Source organism: Diadema antillarum, unplaced genomic scaffold, assembly GCF_040938485.1.
Source record: "Diadema antillarum isolate AM-2024a unplaced genomic scaffold, OU_Dant_1.0 scf00000069, whole genome shotgun sequence".
In the NCBI taxonomy this organism is placed as follows: Eukaryota; Metazoa; Echinodermata; class Echinoidea; order Diadematoida; family Diadematidae; genus Diadema; species Diadema antillarum.
Genome location: NW_027270958.1, coordinates 2,048,249 through 2,067,254, shown reverse-complemented (window position 1 = coordinate 2,067,254; position 19,006 = coordinate 2,048,249). Strand labels below are relative to the sequence as shown.

Sequence of the window (19,006 nt, the reverse complement as noted above, 5' to 3'; positions counted from 1 at the left end):
TTTAAGGGGTATCAAAAGTTTATTTGATGAAAATCGGTTTGGAAATGGCTGAGATATCCAAAATCAAGGTGAAACAAAGATACCCTAATAAAAGGCATGGCCTATCGCCTTTTATTATTATCACATTTTGGATATCTCAGCCATTTGAAAACCAATTTTCGTCAAATAAACATTGAATCATTCTTAAGATTACATGCTCTTTCATATTTCATAAGAGGTTTCTCATTATCTCGCCTAGGAATGTTTAAAACATGAAACCCCACCTCAACCAGTACTGTACAGTCCCTTTAAGATCAGACATACAACTTGTATATGAATTTAGTGATTCGACTGTAAAATGAATATTTGCAGTCAGAGGAGACGCGACCACATCATTAGTGTTTATAGTGTAGCATGTCGAATAACATTATAATACATGCTCAAATATACAGTTATCAACTTCAGCATATGAACTAAAATCAATTACATAAATACAAGAATATACTTCGGGAGATCCACAAGGTCAAGTTTTGAAGATTTCATGAGCGGATCTTCTATTTAACCATTTGTGTGCTCTGAGTGCTGATTGGCACAGAGAACCCCATAGCGTTGTACACACTGGTCTAAGTTCCTGGTACAGAGAGGGTTAAAGAAATGTAATCCTACCACAGACATGTATGTGGCAGACATTGTCCTATATCGTAGGCCTACTTTTTCTAACGATCTATAGGGTGCATGTCAAGGTCATGCCACTTTAACAAACAGAGATGTTCTCAAACCTGCTCACAATGACTGCCGAATTATCCATCCCCTCATTGTAGGCTTCACTAAAACTGACTCTCAAATACTGATATAAATGATATCATCGATGTATAATTCAAGATCATTAATCTTACCGTCACATTCACGGAAAAAGAGTAATTACTTTCCAGATCAGCTGGAGTATACAAATTGAATATTATATAACTTTGAACCTTCAGCATTTACACCTCATCTATACACTAACACCCCTTGTTTGTTGTTTGGTACATTTTCTCCTCATATTTCTCTGCTATCTACATCTTATGTATTATTATACCGTTCTTAAATTAGAAATTCAGTCCAAATATAAGTTAGTCTGATAAGAAAGAGTGAAATGCTACGAGTTCAACGGTATAAATTTGATCGAAATCGGATGGAAAATAAGAAACTTATAAGTTTCTTATAGTATCATATATGATATTTTGAAGTTTTGCTATTTTGGGGGAAACAGTTCTTGTACAGTCAATATGCATTTGCAAATGACAATTTGAGCATGTCACTCCGTAACAACTTGTAGTTTATACATAAAATTTTGAAATATCAAGTTTTTCATTCAAACGCAATTATGCCCGAGGCTCAAATCCTCGTATACTGGAGTATGTATCTGATCACTATTCTGAACAAATACAAACTCTGCAGGAAACTCTGATGCACGATCAAGTCTAAATTGTAAAATTAATAACGTGCGATTACAGCATTGTTAAAAAATTGATAGCAAATAATTACATTTCAAACAGTCAGAATTGACGTGATGTAAGTTAGTTAGTGTCACAAAATACACATATTTGCTTTTTATCTAATTAATGAACGATGTAAGAGCATAAACTCAAAATATATAGAGATCTACGTCTATCATGATACATGTATCAAACTGGTAAACGCAACATTGAAAAAAAGGCAACATTGTTTCCAGAATGAGTCGAAGTTTCTTGCTCAATTAGGAACACATATTATGAATTACATGTATCAAAAGAATTTCCAATTGCAAATCTTATCCTAATCAAAACGAATCCCGAACATTCATCATTATGCAGTATATACTCTACCATTTGGGTCATAGAACATTGGTCAACGTACGTGGCTATCCCTCACAGATATTTCTCAATAAATGCAATGGAATCATCGTACATCTTTCGCCCTATTTCGAACGATAGTGGTCCAAACCGTGGAATACCGTGAAAAGCAGTCTCATAATTTACCCACTCTACGGGAACCCCAGCTTTTTCTAGTCTTTTTACATACATTATCCCATCGTCTCTCAATACGTCATAGCCACATGTTGCGACAAAAGCCCTGGGCAATTTGGACAAGTCATTGCGCATGAGGGGCACAAGTTTCCAAGACGTCAGCGCGGTCTTCATACTATCCCAAAGCTCCTCGTTACCAAAGTCGTCAGATTCGGGAGGCTTGTAGCTCTCCGGTATCATGTCTTTTGGGATAAGGGAATGGCTGATGTAGTCTCGATAAGGTGCTGAGCGCTTGAAGTCTGCAGAAGTGTGGTTGTTACTTGAGATCTGCTCTACAACAGACTGATTTGCACTACCAAGCACAGCAGCGCTGATGAAAACTGGCATCAACTCTACCAAACGGAAAATTCTTCCATAGCTCTCAGACCTCATTTTCTGGTACGATGGCGTGTTCAGGTCCAGGCTCTGCAGCCATGGATAGAACAGGACCTGGAGCTTGATGTCTGGAACAGATGGGTCGTCTGCAATCGCTCCAGAGACTGCCGCCGTGAGAAGTCCACCAGCGCTGTCTCCCGACACCACTACTCTGTGAGGATCGATTCCAATCTCTTCAGGGTGTGTGAGCAGCCATCTAGTCGCTGCGAACGCGTCGTCAAAGGCTGCTGGGTAGGGGTGCTCTGGTGCTAGCCGATATCTGCAGTGGGGATGAGAAATAGGATTGATTAGAACAAAATAAATGGAACACACTTTCTGATAAGAGAAAGCTACATGTGACATTATAATGTGATTTTGTGTATTGTTAATCATGGATAGGATTGTGAGGACAGAAGTATATAGGACCTATGTAATAATGACTTCAGATAGCTTCTGGAATTTGCTGGGCTTTACATTCACAGTTTACACATCGAAGTGTTTTCTCACTGTGCTTTCTAGCTTACAGGATCCTATCCCTTTGTCAAGGCCCTCTCACTGTTATGATGGCTATAACGCGATCAAAATGGCGCGATCAAAATGGCCCTCAATGGACTACCAAACCCTCAACGGACTCCTTAGGACTTGGCATGGGACACGTGCGTAAACTTGCACGACTTTTGGCCACTATTTTGTCGTGGCAAGTCGTGGCACGACGAGTTCACTCATAGTTTGCGCATAGTTTGCGCATAGTTTACGCACTTCCCGCATTGGCACGACGAGTTTGCGCAATTTGGACGGTGTCGTGCCGACTTGGGCACGCCATATAAAAAGGGGGCCTCCCCAACCCCTGGCCATTTTTGGATCTGCTGTGGAAGAGACAGCATGCTGAATTTGTTGTTTGCTGTTTTCATGTTAATAAATTGTTATCTTTTTTCAAAACGCTTGTTTTTCTATTTAACCTTAAAATAAAGTTAAAGAGAAACGAAAAAAAAAGAAGAAACGAAAAAATAAAGGACAAAGAAAACAACAACAACAAAACTCCCCTCCCCCACCCCCCCCCTCCAAAAAAAAAGAGACGAAAAAGGAAACAAAAAAAGCGAAACAGAAACGAAAAAAGAAAGAGAAACGAAAACAAACAAAAGAAAAAAAGAAAAAGAAACGAAAAAGAGAAAAAGAAACTAAAAAAAGAAACAAAAAAAGAAACAAAAAAAGACATGAAAAAAGAAACGGAAAAAGGAAAGGGAAAAAAGAAAAAGAAAAGGAGAAATGAAAACGAATAATAAAAGAAAAGAAGTTTCCTCCCCCACTCACCAAAAAAACGAGAAAAAATAAATGAAGAAATGGAAGTAAACGAAAAGAGAAACGAAAAGAAAGAGAAACGGAAAAGAAACGCAAGAAACGAAAGATTTCGTTTGTTTTTTTCTTTTTTCTTTTTTGTTTTTGTTTTGTTTTTGTTTTGTTTTTGGTTTGTTTGTTTTTTTTTGGGGGGGGGGGGTGGGTGAGGGGACTTTCTTGCGTTTCTTGCCCTATATATACCCCCGCACCGACGCGAGCGCCACTGTTGCGCAGTAGTCGTGAACTCGTCGTGAACTGCTCATGCCATGCGCAAACTGTTCGTGAAGTGCGTGAACTAGTCGAGAACTGCTCGTGCCACGTGACCATGTCAGCGGGAAGGCACGGCAACGCTGCGACGCGCACCAATTCGTGAAAATGTCGTGAACTACTCGTGAACTCGACGTGAGCTGTTCGTGAACTATTCGTGGCAGTTCGTGACAATCGTGGCATGGCGCGCACTGCCACGCACTGGCACGCATCGTCCCGACGAGTTCACGACGAGTTCACGAACAGTGTTGCGCATAGTTCACGACCCGGTCGCGAAATTTTGTCGTGACAAAAATTTTGAACATTTCAAAATTCTCGTCCCGACATGGCACGCAGTCACGACGGGTTTCCGCACACTTCACGCCAGTTTACGATTAGTTTGCGCACTGGCACGACACGAGTCGTGCCAATGCGTGCCACAGAATCGTGCAAGTGTCAGCCTGGCTTCAGCCTTGCATTGTTCTTTCACAATCAAACAGCAGTGGTCACAGAGGGGGCAGGAGATAGAACAATAAAATCGTGTCTGTCCATTCAATGCAGAGCACAGGTCTATTTTTTTTTTCTGCCCCATGTGTTCAATGTTAAAACCATAGTACAGGAAACAAATCATAGCTCTGAAAAACTTCCACAGTGACCTAGATCGTTTATCTTGATGTTACAGTGCATATCATATTCACTTACGTGTCTTATATAACCTGTGAGTACATTATGTACGCATGTGTGTGCGTGTGTGACTGTCTTTGTGTCATTGCGAAACCCACACAAATTATTTTATGCATGAAATATGTATTATAAGCCATTGATGAATTCGAACATTTGGCAAAATAAGAAACTCGTAAGAAACTCACGACACAGCCACTGCGGCTACTCCCAGACGTTCACTGAGCATGCGCAGGTCTCCATCGCACATATCTGCAGAGTGAACGGAAAAAAAAAATATGCATAAATAGAAATTTCCAGAAAATGATGCAGATGATGACCATGTGATTTAACGATTGCTGCTGGCTATGAAATGGGTACCTTTCTATCTTTTTCCACAACGATAGAACGTAAGAAATGTAACATAATCATTGGTAGAGAGTTTATTGACTACATAATGATAAGGACTGTACGGTCCCGTACCTACACTGACCTGAGTGTCCTGTCACGAGACCGCCCCCATGGAGATAAACCAAAGCTGGCAGAGTTGCTTCCGGGTCCCTGTTCTTTGGCTCATACACTCTGACTTTCACGCCTCCGAATGACGTCAGACGAGACCTGATGTTTGAGCCAGGAACTTCTTCCGGGAGCTCCGGCCTGTTGTTGAGCATCGATTTCATCATCTCTTTCAAGATTTGAAGCTCCGAAGGACTCTGGCGATGTCTCATGAACAGTTTTATAGAAGTCTACGACATGAAGAATTAACATTAAAGTTTAAGGTGGATGATTGATGTGATACATCTGATCTTTAACGCCATGTTGTCCATGATGAAATGAAATAATACTACACTCTTTAACCCCGAATTATATAATTGTATCAGATTTATGTAGCTTTCATTATTTCACGTCAAATGACAGGCAAAAGTGATGTCAGAAAAACAGGTAAAGAAACATTTTAATCAATGGCAGATCCAGGTTGGCGGGCACCGGTCACGTCCCAACCCCGTCTTTATTTTTTTAACAAAATAAATAAAAAGGAAAAATTGGTTGGGCTCGTACGCCGTCCCCCTTAATTTCGTAGGCGCCCCCTCTTTACGGTTCAATTAAGTTTAAGCTGAAATTGATTTATTTCATATCCAACAAAATAATTAGGTATGCAATGAAATGTTCGCATGTAATAACGTCACAAAATTGGCACAACAATGTGATGAACATAACAACATAAAGTAAAGACACAGGTAAATTAGCAACAAAGATAAAAATAAATGTTATATCGTTATGGTAAAGTCAAGAGAATTTTGCTGGAAATGGAGGGCACCGCTAAAAAGAAGAGCTTGTAGTATGCAGTTCCCTCATGAAAAAGGGAAAAAAATCAAATTGTAATAAAAAAGGACAATTTGCCTTCAAGAGATAGAAAAAAAAAGACAGACAATAAACACACACAATGTACATGCACAAACAAGGACGCACATTAACAATGACGAGGCAGCTCTCTTGTAAGGGAAGAATAGATAAGTAGGTGGAAAGATTAGTGAGAAAGGTAGTGAGAAAGGTAGCGAGGAAGGTAGAAAGTCCGAAAGGGACAAGAAAGTGGGAAGGAAAATTAGAAAATGGTGGGCCATAACCAGGGCACTAGAGGAACCGGAGCTTGAGCTTGCTGGGGTTGCTTGATCCGTCCCTGGTGATAGACAAGCACTTCGTCTTGATTAGACCTACCTTGAGTCTAAACCACCGGAAAAACACAGTGAACATACAATATTTCCAGGGTTCTGGAAAACCGGCTGGGACGGGCTGGTAAAGAAAATATATGCACATGATTCCAGAGCCCAAAAATAGGCACAGGCATTGGAAAATCACTGCAGCGATACGAGACTTCCAGGCTTCTGTGGAACCCGCTGCGTCCGGCTGGTTCAACCCATAGCTGCCCACGACTCCCAGCACCAGTAGTAGAAACAAACCTGTTCTCATTTTCCTTCTGTTTTAAAGCGATGCAGAAGTGAAGTAGCTGTAAAGGTAAACTGTCCTGATTAACAATGCGCGGTTTATGGCAGGGACCCAATCGGAAAGTCAACTGTCCTGATTATCAACGCGCGGTTTATGTCAGGGACCCAAACTGCTATACAAAAGTGGAATCGCATTGAAATACCATCGTATCACAGGGATGATTCTTATAAGAGCCAAACAAATTCACTCTTGCCTGTAGCCACTCTTGCCTGTTTCTATTGTCTGTTGATTCAGGATTTACATAGCGCTGATGACAGGCGCGGAATTTTCAAAGACCAATACACACAGACAAAATACCCTCCCCCCCCCCCCCAAAAAAAAAAGCCAAGTAGTAGTAGTTGTGCTACTCTATGTCTTGGGAGACGGTAATTACTCCAATTCCCCCCCCCCCCCCCCCCCCCCCGGGGGGTTGAGAAAAAAAAACCGCTTCTCTGTAACAGACAGTAATGTCAAATGTTGTTCATGATTATGAAGTGCGCTTCAGAAGTAATCGGGTAATCTTCATTAATCCAAAGGTTCGTTACTCCAATAATGAAATATGGTTTGTTATTCCCGAGGTACCTTTAGGCTGTATACATTATTCCACAATCTTCAAAGATACGCTAACACCGATTTGTCAATGCATTTTGAAATTCACACAACCAATGAAAGAGCATGCAATCCACGCGACAGACTACTCTATATTTTGCAAAACAGTTCGTGTACAGTGAATATGAATATGCAAATGAGTCAGCTATAGCCATGTCGTACCCTCATAATTTCCCCTTGATCGTGTGAAAAAACAAACAGACAACAACAACAACGAAAATTCAATGTTTCTTTCACTGAAGTCTGAAACATGATGTTATTCTAAATAACTTCAGAATAGTGATCAATTATTTCTACCAGGATTTTTAGCTTCGGGGATAATTTTGTTTGAATGAATTATAGAAATTTCAAAATCTTATGTTACGACATGGCTAGCCTCTAAATCCTGCATACGTTGTTAGGATTCACACATGGAACAGAACAAATTACACGCGAGAAGAAATATAGGGCTTACAAGATTTATTTCTTTTGCAGCGACAGTCAGTGCGAAATAAACTCAACCAGGGACAGGTCAGAAGATACATAAAACAAACACACAAAGAACAATCCTGCCAATTCAAATGAGAAACAGGGAAGACAAGACTGTAGTAAAATTACCACAACCATTTAACTATAATATGGCTAATCTAAAAGAGATAATTATTGGTCTACCACGTGTATTACCGCTTCGCCAATTCCCGTATACCAAAACATATGACTTCAGGATCAGACATAATATGAATTTAGTGATTCGATAGCAAATAAATATTTTTTTTTTCAGTCAGAAGAGACACAACGACGTCATCAGTCAGTGTGTATACTATTTAGTGTCCCGTGCCAAATAGCATAATAATACATGCGCAAATATACGGCAATCATCTCAAGCATGATAGTTTATGAACTAAAATCAATTACATACAAGCACGAATATACTTTGGCAGATCTCTAGACTAAGGTCAACCTCTAAAGATTTCACAAGTGGTTCTTCTATTTAACCCTTTGTGTACTTTGCTCGCTGATTGACAAAGAGAACCCATAGCGCCAGTGTACACACTGGTCTAAGGTCCTGGTACAGAAAGGGTTAAAGAAATGTAATCCTACCACAAACATGGTGTAGCAGACATTGTCCTATATCATAGGCCTACTTTTTCTCACAATAAGGTGCATGTCAAGGACATGACACTTTAACAAACAGAGATGTTCTCAACCTGCTCACAATGAGTGCTGAAATATCCATTCCCTCATTATAGGCTTTACTAAAACTGACTCTCATAATACTGAATATAAATGATATCATCGATGTATAATTCAAGATCATTAATCTTACCGTCACATTCACTGAAAAAGAGTAATTACTTTCAAAATCAGCTGGAGTTTAGAAATTGAATATTACATAACTTTGAACCTTTAGCACTTACACCTCATCTATAAACTAAAACCGCTCGTTTGTTGTTTGGTACATTTCCTCCTCTCCTTTCTCTGCTGTCTATATCCAAGTACGTATTACATGTACTATACTTTTCTTAAGCCCACAAAAGAAGTATACATTACTATGTAGTTCCCCTTCCACCTTCCGAAGCATGTAGTATACACCTTCTTTGTCTCCTTCATGGCCAAATATATCCATTAAAATCAGTGCATGTGTTGCATCAAACTGAAAATATACAAATGCTGCACGAAACTTTGATGCACGATCAAGTCTATACAATATCGTAAAATTGATAACGTGCGATTACAGCATTGTTGAAAATCGATAGCAAAAAATTACATTACAGACAGTCGGAATTGACGTGATGTAACTTAGTTAGTGTCACAAGTTACACATATTTGCTTTACATCTAATCAATGCACGATGAAAGAGCATAAACTCACCATAGAGATCTACATCTATTGATACATGTATTAAACCGGTAAACACAAAATCAAATTAAAAAAAAAGACCACATTGTTTCCAGACTGAGTCGAAGTGTCTTGCTCAATTAGGAATACATATTATGACTTACATGCATCAAAAGAATTTCCAGTTGCAAATGTTATACTAATTCTTGCTATCGCCAATGACGTAAAAAGTACCCGGATGTTGATTTAAGCGTCATTTACGGTGCATTATGGGATAGTCCGGTAGCAAAGTCACTTCCGATCGCACGCGCGTCATACGTGACTAATGTTATTCAATGCTATACACACACAACCGACTGTGTTGTACGTGTACTTACTGTTTTCTCGACTTGAATTTCAGCTTTAATATGATTTGAAATTTCTCCATTCTTAAGAAATTGCTGTTAATACGACTATGGGTTGTTACTGCGAAGCTGCCATGTGTTGTTCGCACGACAATAAATGAACAAATTCTACAGAAATAGGTCCCTTACTGGCATACGAGACGTAACGTGGCCGCGTGGGTGAACTTTGCGGGTGACTCCACAGCGCAGTACGGGCGCGCGCGACTTACTAGTAGTACGTACCTACTTGCTTGGAAGAAACTGCTTCGGAGACAGGATAAGTTCGAGATCACGGTTCGTTCCCGATTGTGTTCGCGACACTTCGACAGAGAACAAATAAAAAAAGATTGGCATTCCATGACGATATCCAGGTGGTTGAATATTTTCCTGCATATTTTCAGCGTATGCAGAGATGACTGATCAGTGATGTGCACATCGATCGCATGATCAAGCAGTACGATGTACCGGTATGTGTTAGCTTAACTTGTGTATGCGTGCGGCGCGGCGGTGCATGCTAATGCAAGCCCGCCTAGGGCAATGCATGCGGCGGGGGCTATAGCTACAGTGTACGAGTATGACAGGCCTGGCCACTCGCTGGCTCGGACGGTACAGCTGCCTACACTAGTATACTGTACTAGTATCCGTGATCGGCGCGGCGCTATAGGTAAGGAACACGTACGCGCACGCTAGCGCTGTGCAAAATATGCCCCGCGCCGGAAATGCCCTTGCCCACGAAGTGCACTAAATCTTGACGAAAAAGCCACATCCGGGTACTTTTTACGTCATTGGCGATAGCGAGAATTACAACGAATCCCGAACATTTATCATTATGCAGTATATACTCTACCATTTGGGTCATAGAACATTGGTCAACGTACGTGGCTATTCCTCACAGATATTTCTTGATAAATGCAATGGAATCATCGTACATCTTTCGCCCTATTTCGAACGATAGTGGTCCAAACCGTGGGATACCGTGAAAAGCAGTCTCATAATTTACCCACTCTACGGGAACCCCAGCTTTTTCTAGTCTTTTTACATACATTATCCCATCATCTCGTAATACATCATAGCCACATGTTGCGACAAAAGCCCTGGGCAATTTGGACAAGTCATCGCGCATTAGGGGCACAAGTTTCCAAGACGTCAACGCGGTCTTCATACTATCCCAAAGCTCCTCGTTACCGTAGTCGTCAGATTTGGGAGGCTTGTAGCTCTCCGGTATCATGTCTTTTGGGATAGGGGAATGGCTGATGTAGTCTCGATAAGGTGCTGAGCGCTTGAAGTCTGCAGACGTGTGGTTGTTGCTTGAGATCTGATGTACGACAGACTGATTTGCACTTCCAAGCACAGCAGCGCTGATGAAAACTGGCATCAACTCTACCAAACGAAAGAGTCTTCCATAGCTCTCGGAACTCATTTTCTGGTATGATGGCGTGTTCAGGTCCAGGCTCTGCAGCCATGGATAGAACAGGACCTGGAGCTTGATGTCTGGAACAGACGGGTCGTCTGCAATCGCTCCAGAGACTACCGCCGTGAGAAGTCCACCAGCGCTGTCTCCCGACACCACTACTCTTTGTGGATCGATTCCTATCTCTTCAGGGTGTGTGAGCAGCCATCTAGTAGCTGCAAACGCGTCGTCAAAGGCTGCTGGGTAGGGGTGCTCTGGTGCTAGCCGATATCTGCAGTGGGGATCAGAAAGACGATTGATTAGTATACAAATGACGCACAGGTCTGAGTGCGTCAGTCGGAATTGTGTGCATAAGGTAACTATGGAATGCTTAACCCACGAGGCGAAGCCGAGTGGGTTTAGGCTAAATTCCATAATTACCGCATGCACACTATATTCCGACTGACGCACGAAAAGACATGTGCGTCATCTGATCTATAGAATGGGTAATTTTCTTGTCAAAAACCCATTTTTCTATCGTGTTACCCGATGACAAAATTACTGGATGCATTTCCTTTTGGCTTGCCGTAAACGAGCATGCATCAGTTTTTACTGGACGCACGGCCAGCCATGCATCAGTAGCCGGGTTCACACGTACAAATTAGCGGGATGACGATCGCGATGCTCATCCCGAGTTTTTTTGCGAGCGTCCACACGTACCAAATTAGCGGGATCGCGATCGGTATCCCGCTAATTTGGCGAGCGTCCACACGTACCGAATTATCCCGCTAATTGCCGATAGAGATAACAGCAAAGCCTGCAAACTGGGTCACACAGCGCCCTTCTCTATCACTGCCTGCGCGCACTTACCTTTGTCCATTGTCTTTTACGCGTCAGTGGTGTGGTTCGCGCGCTGTTGTTGTTGTGCTCCAAAGAGGTGAAGGACCTCTTCGCAGAGGCCTCGCTGTTGCGATGTGCGCATTGCATGATGGGATGTAAAAACTCGAGATTGTAATCCCGACCGTTCACACGTACCAGCCAGCGTGGGGCCAATTATCCCGCTAATTGGCGAACCAGCGCAAGATTTCTTGGGATTAGCATCGCGATGCTTATCCCGCTAATTTTCGGGTTTTTTTCTGTCCACACGTGCAAAAAACTCGGGATGACGATCGCGATGCAAATCTCGAGATTTGTATCCCACTAATTGGTGTACGTGTGAACCCGGCTAGTATTTACTGGACGCATGGCCAACCTGAGTGTGCGAACGCTTGCTTAGTGCGCAAACCTTTGTTACAAGTACGCGTACTCTTGCTACAAGTGCGCGATAACATGTTTACCACTTGACTCAGCGTACGTATACGAGTGCGGCCAGTAAAAATCAACAGACAGCTCTCGACCAATCAGATCGCAGGATTCTCGCTACCCATTCTATAAAACAAAATGAATGGAACACACTTTCTGATGCGAGGAAGCTACATGTGACATAATGTGATTTTGTGTATTGTTAAGCATGGATAGCATTGTGAGGACAGAAGTATATAGGGCCTATGTGATAATGACTTTTATAGAATGGGTAGCGAGAATCCTGCGATCTTATTGGTCGAGAGCTATGTGTTGATTTTGTACTGGCTGCACGCTGAGTCACAGTGGTAAACATGTTATCGCGCACTTGTAGCAAGAGTACGCGCACTTGTAACAAAGGTTCGCGCACTAAACAAGCGTTCGCGTACTCACTACGAGACGCCTATTGGCTAAAACAACCATGCATCAGTTTTTACTGATGCACGGTTGGCCATGCGTCCAGTAAAAACTAATGCACGGCTGGCCATGCGTCCAGTAAAAACTGATGCATGCTCGTTTACGGCAAGCCAAAAGGAAATGCATCCAGTAATTTTTCATGAACAATATCGGTAAATCTAGTCAACTGGACTTACTTGTAGTTTGGAGTAGCGACGTTTCGCGTCCGCTCCGGGACGCTTCATCAGGCCGACTGATCTTTGGCGGCAATTGGTTGTTGACCCGTAACAGGGTCGGGGAATTTCGGAAAGCGCCGAGGAATCTTCCGAACCGCCGGGTTGTAGGCTCCGGCTAGGTTGTGTCTCAGGCCCCCTCCTCGGTTTAGGGATGGCTCCTCCCTTTTAACGTAGATGGACTCTTTTACTCCCCTCTCGAACCACCGTGTCTCGCGATCTAAGATGACTACGTCCTTGTTGTCAAAGGTGTGGTTACTGCTGTTCAGATGGGAGTATACGGCAGAGTCTCCACATCCAGACGAGCTAGCTCGTCTGTGCTGGTACATATGTTTGGCCAAGGTCTGCTTTGTCTCTCCTATGTATAGCTCATCACATTTATCATCCTTGCATTGGATAGCATAGACCACGTTGTTTTGTTGGTCCTTCAGGGTCTTGTCCTTAGGATGGACTAACTTCTGTCTCAGTGTGTTGGTAGGTTTGAAAGAGACAGGAATATGATGTTTGCTGAAGATTCTACGGATTTTCTCTGAAAGTCCGGAAACATAGGGAACCGTCACGTTGTACCTCTGTCGTTGTCTTGCTTTGGTTCGGTTTGTCCTTGTGTCTTGGTTTGGATTTATGAACTGCCTTCTCGAATGTCCAACCGCTGTATCCACATGCGCTGAGTGCCTCTTTAACGTGCCTGTTTTCCTTGATTTTCGTGTCCTCATCAGAACAGATGATATCTGCCCGGTGGAGTAGGGTTTTGATTACCCCTAGCTTGTGGACCAGGGGGTGATGCGAATCAAAGGAAAGGTACTGATCCGTGTGTGTTTCTTTCCTATAGACTGATGTGTGTAGCGTACCGTCACTCTGAATATTGACCAGGCAATCCAGAAAAGCGAGTTTTTCCTCCTTTGCTCTCTCTTCCTCGGCGCTTTCCGAAATTCCCCGACCCTGTTACGGGTCAACAACCAATTGCCGCCAAAGATCAGTCGGCCTGATGAAGCGTCCCGGAGCGGACGCGAAACGTCGCTACTCCAAACTACAAGTAAGTCCAGTTGACTAGATTTACCGATATTGTTCATGTGATACTTTACCTGGATGACTGAGAACATTCACAGACATATCCAGTAATTTTGTCATCGGGTAACACGATAGAAAAATGGGTTTTTGGCAAGAAAATTACCCATTCTATAAATCAGATAACGCACATGTCTTTTCGTGCGTCAGCCGGAATATAGTGTGCATGCGGTAACTATGGAAGTTAGCCTAAACCCTCTGGGCTTCGCCTCGTGGTTTAAGCATTCAATAGTTACCTTAAGGCCCCGTCACACTACAGCGTATAAATCAGCAAATGCCTAGCGGATGGGCAAAATTTGGCTAAGTCCAGATACGCACAAATCCGCTCGAATTCGCAAGCAAAATGTTATTTTTGAACGGTCGCCTAACGAATGATGAGCATACGCTCACCGTGTTACGAGCGGATAAAGTAACGAATGAAAGCGAATGCGTACAGTCCATCCAACGAAATCTGAGCGGACAAAGCGAATAAGCAGCGAATGCCCAACATATGCAGAGCGACACTGCAGCGATCACGTGACGGATCTCGGCTGACACACACATCACCAAATCATTTTGATCAGTGACAGTGTCAAATAATGTTGTTACTCTGAAAATGGCCCCCAAAAGAAGGAAGCAGGAGTCATCACCAAGTACTAGTACTCCTGGGGGGTGTTTCATAAACGCTTGTCAGGGCCGACAAGACAAAGTGTCGGTGCTGACCAATCTCAGCAAAATCCTTGGTTTTATTGGCTGAGATGCTCTGGTCACTGACTGTTACTATGGTGATTCAAGTTGTCAGCGCCGACAAACGTTGATTAAACACCCCCTGATGTCACTACCCTCGACAGTCCTCAAGATTTTCCGATAAAACTGCACTTCCTTTCTGATGATCACGTTGACGCATGATATTGGTAGTCCAACATCCTTCATTGCGTCTGGTGCCTCCAACTGGAGTCGAACTTTCACAATTCCAAATTTCCATGCAGAGATTCCAATTTACCACAGGTTGACTTTTATAGCAGCTGCTTAGAATAATGTAGTCGATATAAGCACTGCCAACGCAATTATTACCTACCATTTACATACGTATAATAATGTCATGTAGGGGGTGTAGGGGGTGTGCCATAGTGGATAAGACTCCCGAGTCCCGACTTCCGATTAGAGGACCCGGGTTCGATTACCGCCCACTCCTTACATCCTTGGGCAAGATTTTTTTACCTACGATATCGACCCAGGTGTAAATGGATACCTGGCAACGCTAGGGTAATAATTTCTTCAGTCCCTTGTCTATATTTGAAATTCAGTGTCAAATGCCCGTATTTTTTTAATGTTGTAATCTAAGGCCTTGTCGATAATTTTTTTTCTTTCCTTTTTCTTCTTTTCTGTCTGACACAAGCTATCATGGTGCTTATACCTTGTTTCGTGCTCTTTGAATTATGTGATGTATATCCTTGTCACACTTTATGTATAATATTTGTATTTTTAACCTGTATGTGTTGACCCCTCTGAAAATCAGCCTTTGGCTGACGAGGGTGTTCCACCCCATCAGTGAAAGATACAACAAAAGTTGAATTTAATTTAATAACAATAGCAGGGCCCTCTGGTAGAGCAGTGGTAACACTGAAGAGGCTACGCTGGGTAAATAAGACCTTTTTTATTTTTGTTATTATTATCATTATTATTATTATGTGTGCTATGAATATCTATTTTTTTCTGCTACGTTTATTTAACGTGCGTTGCTGTTGAAATTTGCTGAGCGAATTTGGACGAACGGCGGACGAACAAGAAACGAATGCAGAGCGACCAAAACTTTCGATCAGCGGATGCTAAGCGAACACAGAGCGGATTGTCATTCCGTTCGTCATCCGCTCAAGATTTTAGACATGTCCAAAATCGAAATTTGGCTCCGGCGGATCTCTGCGAATCTCTGCGAACAGCTAGCGGATACAGCGAACGTCAAGCGGGTCACGAACGACGAGCAACGGATGTGAGCGTATCTCCAAATTTTCGGATCCGCTGGACATTCGTTCGCTCGATACGCTCTAGTGTGACGGGGGCTTTATGCACACAATTCCGACTGACGCACTCGGACCTGTGCGTCATTTTTGTATACTGATGCATGGTTGTTTTAGCCAATAGGCGTCTCGTACTGAGTGCGCGAACGCTTCCTTCGTGCGCGAACCTTTGTTACAAGTACGCGTACTCTTGCTATAAGTGCGCGATAACATGTTTACCATTCTGACTCAGCGTGCGGCCAGTAAAAATCAACACATCGCTCTCTCGACCAATGAGATCGCAGGGTTCTCGCTACCCATTCTATAATTTTTACTGGATGCTTGCTTCTGAAGAAAAACGATGCGTCCAGTAAAAACTGATGCATCTTTTTCGGGCTCTCGTTTTTGGCAATCCAAAAGGAAATGCATCCATTGAATTTTTCAACGGGTAACACGATAGAAAAATGGGTTTCTGGCAAGAAAATCACCCATTCTATAAAACAGATTACACACATGTCTTTTCTTGCGTCAGTCGGAATTTAAAGTGTGCATGCGGTATCTATGGAATTTAGCCTAAACCCACTCGGCTTCGCCTTCCTGGGTTAAGCATTCCGTAGTTACCTAATGCACACAATTCCGACTGACGCACTCAGACCTGTGCGTCATTTGTATACAGATAGCTTCTGGAAACTGCTGGGCTTTACATTCGCTGTGTTCAGATCGAAGTGCCTTTCTCACTGTGCTTTCTACCTTTCTAGATCCTATCCCGTTTTGTCAAGGCCCTCTCACTGTTATGATGGCTATGACGGGCGAGAGAAGCGAGCCCAGCGCGATCAAATGGCCCTCAACGGACTACCAGGCGCTCAACGGACTCCTCTGGACTTGGCATAGGACACGTGCGTAACAAGTTTCGTCTAACCGGGTTGCTCTTCGAAAGTTGCATTACGAGTTATTCTTTCAAAATCAAACATCAGTGGTCACAGAGGGGGCAGGAGACAGAACAATAAAATCGTGTCTGTCCCTTCAACGCAGAGCACAGGTCTGTTTGTTTTTTTCTGCCCCATGTGTACAATGTTAAAACCATAGTAAATGTACAAGAAACAAATCTTAGCTCTGAAAGACTTCCACAGTGACCTAGACCGTTGATTTTGATGTTACAGTGCATATTATATTCACTTGCGTGTCTTATATAACCTATGAGTATAATGCATGTGTGTGCGTGTGTGACTGTCTTTGTGTCATTGCGAAACCCACACACATTATTTTATGCATGAAATATGTATTATAAGCCATTGATGAATTGAAACACTTGGCTAAAATAAGAAACTCGTAAGAAACTCACGACACAGCCACTGCGGCTACTCCAAGACGTTCACTGAGCATGCGCAGGTCTCCATCGCACATATCTGCAGAGTGAACGAAAAAAATATGCATAAATAATTGGAATTTCCAGAAAATGATGCAGATGATGACCATGTGAGTTAACGATTGCTGCTGGCTATGAAATGGGTATCTTTCTATGTTTTTTTTCCGTAAACGCAGAACGTAACAAATGTAACATAACCGTTCACCATTGGTAGAGAGTTTATTGATCAAGGACTGTACGGTCCCGTACCTATGTGTCCTATCGTGAGGCCGCCCCCATGGAGATAAAGCAAAGCTGGCAGAGTTGCTTCCGGGTCCCTATTCTTCGGCTCATACACTCTGACTTTCACACCTCCGAATGACGTCAGACGAGACCTGATGTTTGACCCAGGAACCTCTTCCTGTGGCTCCGGCGTGTCGTTGAGCATCGATTTCATCGTCTCTTTCAGGATTTGAAGCTCCGAAGGACGCTGGCGATGTCTCAGGAACAGTTTTATGAAGATCTACGACATGAAGAATTAACATTGAAGCTTAAGGTGGATGATTGATATGATACATCTCCTCTTAAATGCCATGTTGTCTATTAAGATATTAAGTAATGATACACACTTTAACCCCGAATTATATAATTATATTATGTTTATATACCTTTCATTATTTCTGTACGTCAATAATGACAGGCAAAAGTGATGTCAGAAAAACAGGTAAAGAAGCATTACGTAATCAGTGACAGATCTAGGTTGGCCGGACAGGTCCCCCCTCTCCCCCTCCGCTTTATTTATTTATTTTTTTTGGTCATAACAAAATAAATAAAAAGCAAATATTGGGGAGGGGCGCGTACGCCCCCCCCCTAATTTCGTAGGCGCCCCCTCTGAACGGTTCAAGACTATGTTTTAAGTTGATTTATTTCATTTCAAACAAAATAATTAGGAATACAATGAAATATTTGCATAATAGAGATAATGTCACGAAATCGGTACAATGTGATGAAGATAACAATAAGTAATAAAGACACAGGTTAATTATTAACAGAGATACAAATAAATGTTATATCATTATGGTAAAGTCAGAAACAAAATTGCTGGAAATTGAGGGGACTGCAAAAAGCAGAGCTTGTAGTATGCAGTCCCCTCATAAAAAAGGGAAAAAGCAAATTGCAAAGAAAAAAAAGACAATTTGCCTAACAGATAGAAAAAAAAAGACAGACAGTAAACACATAATATGTACATGCACACACAAGGACGCACATTAATAATGACGAGGCAGCTCTCTTGTAAGGGAAGAAAAGATAAGTAGGTAGAAAGATTAGTGAGGAAGGTAGTAAGTCCGAAATGGACAAGAAAGAGGGAAGGAGAAGGAAATGGTGGGTCATAACCAGGGCACTAGAGGCACAGAAGCTTGGGCTCGCTGTGGTTCCTTGATCAGCCCCTGGTGATAGACATGCAATTCGTCTTGATTATGGTAAGCCCCGGTCACATAGACATCCCGGATCATCCCGGACCACCACGGATCTGATCTGGGGAGAGATCCATGTTGACGCCTTGGACATCCTTGGACATCCGTGTATGTCCGTGTAGATCCGGGGACATCCGTGAGGCCAACACGGCAACTTTTGAAGGTCAAAACCGTCCGGCGTCATCCGGGGGTTGCCGTGTTGGCAGAGCAATCCGGGATGGTCTATGTGGCTGCCGTGTAGCTGCAGTGTTGATTATCGCGGTCGAAACTATCCTAGATCTCCTCGGATCACCGTGTAGATCCTTGAGGATCCGTGTTTATATGTGGCTGGGACGTCAGGCTTCAGGCCCCAGTCACATATAAACACGGA

General features: G+C 42.6%; 2 protein-coding genes across 2 annotated transcripts; both read right to left on the bottom strand.

Annotated features, from left to right (window-relative positions):
• Window positions 1-1,868: 1,868 nt before the first annotated feature.
• On the bottom strand, window positions 1,869-5,302 carry LOC139716695 (arylacetamide deacetylase-like). Its single transcript, XM_071628225.1, has 3 exons — window positions 5,116-5,302; window positions 4,832-4,895; window positions 1,869-2,661 (listed from the first exon to the last, which is right to left on the bottom strand). Exons 1-3 carry the CDS (start codon window positions 5,300-5,302, stop codon window positions 1,869-1,871), a joined length of 1,044 nt encoding a protein of 347 aa, XP_071484326.1.
• A 5,002-nt stretch (window positions 5,303-10,304) lies between these two features.
• Window positions 10,305-17,618, bottom strand: LOC139716694 (arylacetamide deacetylase-like). The gene is made up of 3 exons (XM_071628224.1): window positions 17,432-17,618; window positions 17,159-17,222; window positions 10,305-11,097 (listed from the first exon to the last, which is right to left on the bottom strand). Exons 1-3 carry the CDS (start codon window positions 17,616-17,618, stop codon window positions 10,305-10,307), a joined length of 1,044 nt encoding a protein of 347 aa, XP_071484325.1.
• Between the last annotated feature and the right edge of the window lie 1,388 nt (window positions 17,619-19,006).

What these genes read in the sequence shown, in the direction of transcription:
- LOC139716694 (XM_071628224.1), bottom strand. Translation starts at nt 17,618, where the DNA reads ATGAAATCGATGCTCAACGACACGCCGGAGCCACAGGAAGAGGTTCCT. An exon ending in CCTCACGATAGGACACATAG is followed by an intron (nt 17,223 to 17,431) that starts GTACGGGACCGT and finishes TTCACTCTGCAG; the next exon opens with ATATGTGCGATGGAGACCTG. An exon ending in GTAGCCGCAGTGGCTGTGTC is followed by an intron (nt 11,098 to 17,158) that starts GTGAGTTTCTTA and finishes TCCCCACTGCAG; the next exon opens with ATATCGGCTAGCACCAGAGC.
- LOC139716695 (XM_071628225.1), bottom strand. Translation starts at nt 5,302, where the DNA reads ATGAAATCGATGCTCAACAACAGGCCGGAGCTCCCGGAAGAAGTTCCT. An exon ending in TCTCGTGACAGGACACTCAG is followed by an intron (nt 4,896 to 5,115) that starts GTCAGTGTAGGT and finishes TTCACTCTGCAG; the next exon opens with ATATGTGCGATGGAGACCTG. An exon ending in GTAGCCGCAGTGGCTGTGTC is followed by an intron (nt 2,662 to 4,831) that starts GTGAGTTTCTTA and finishes TCCCCACTGCAG; the next exon opens with ATATCGGCTAGCACCAGAGC.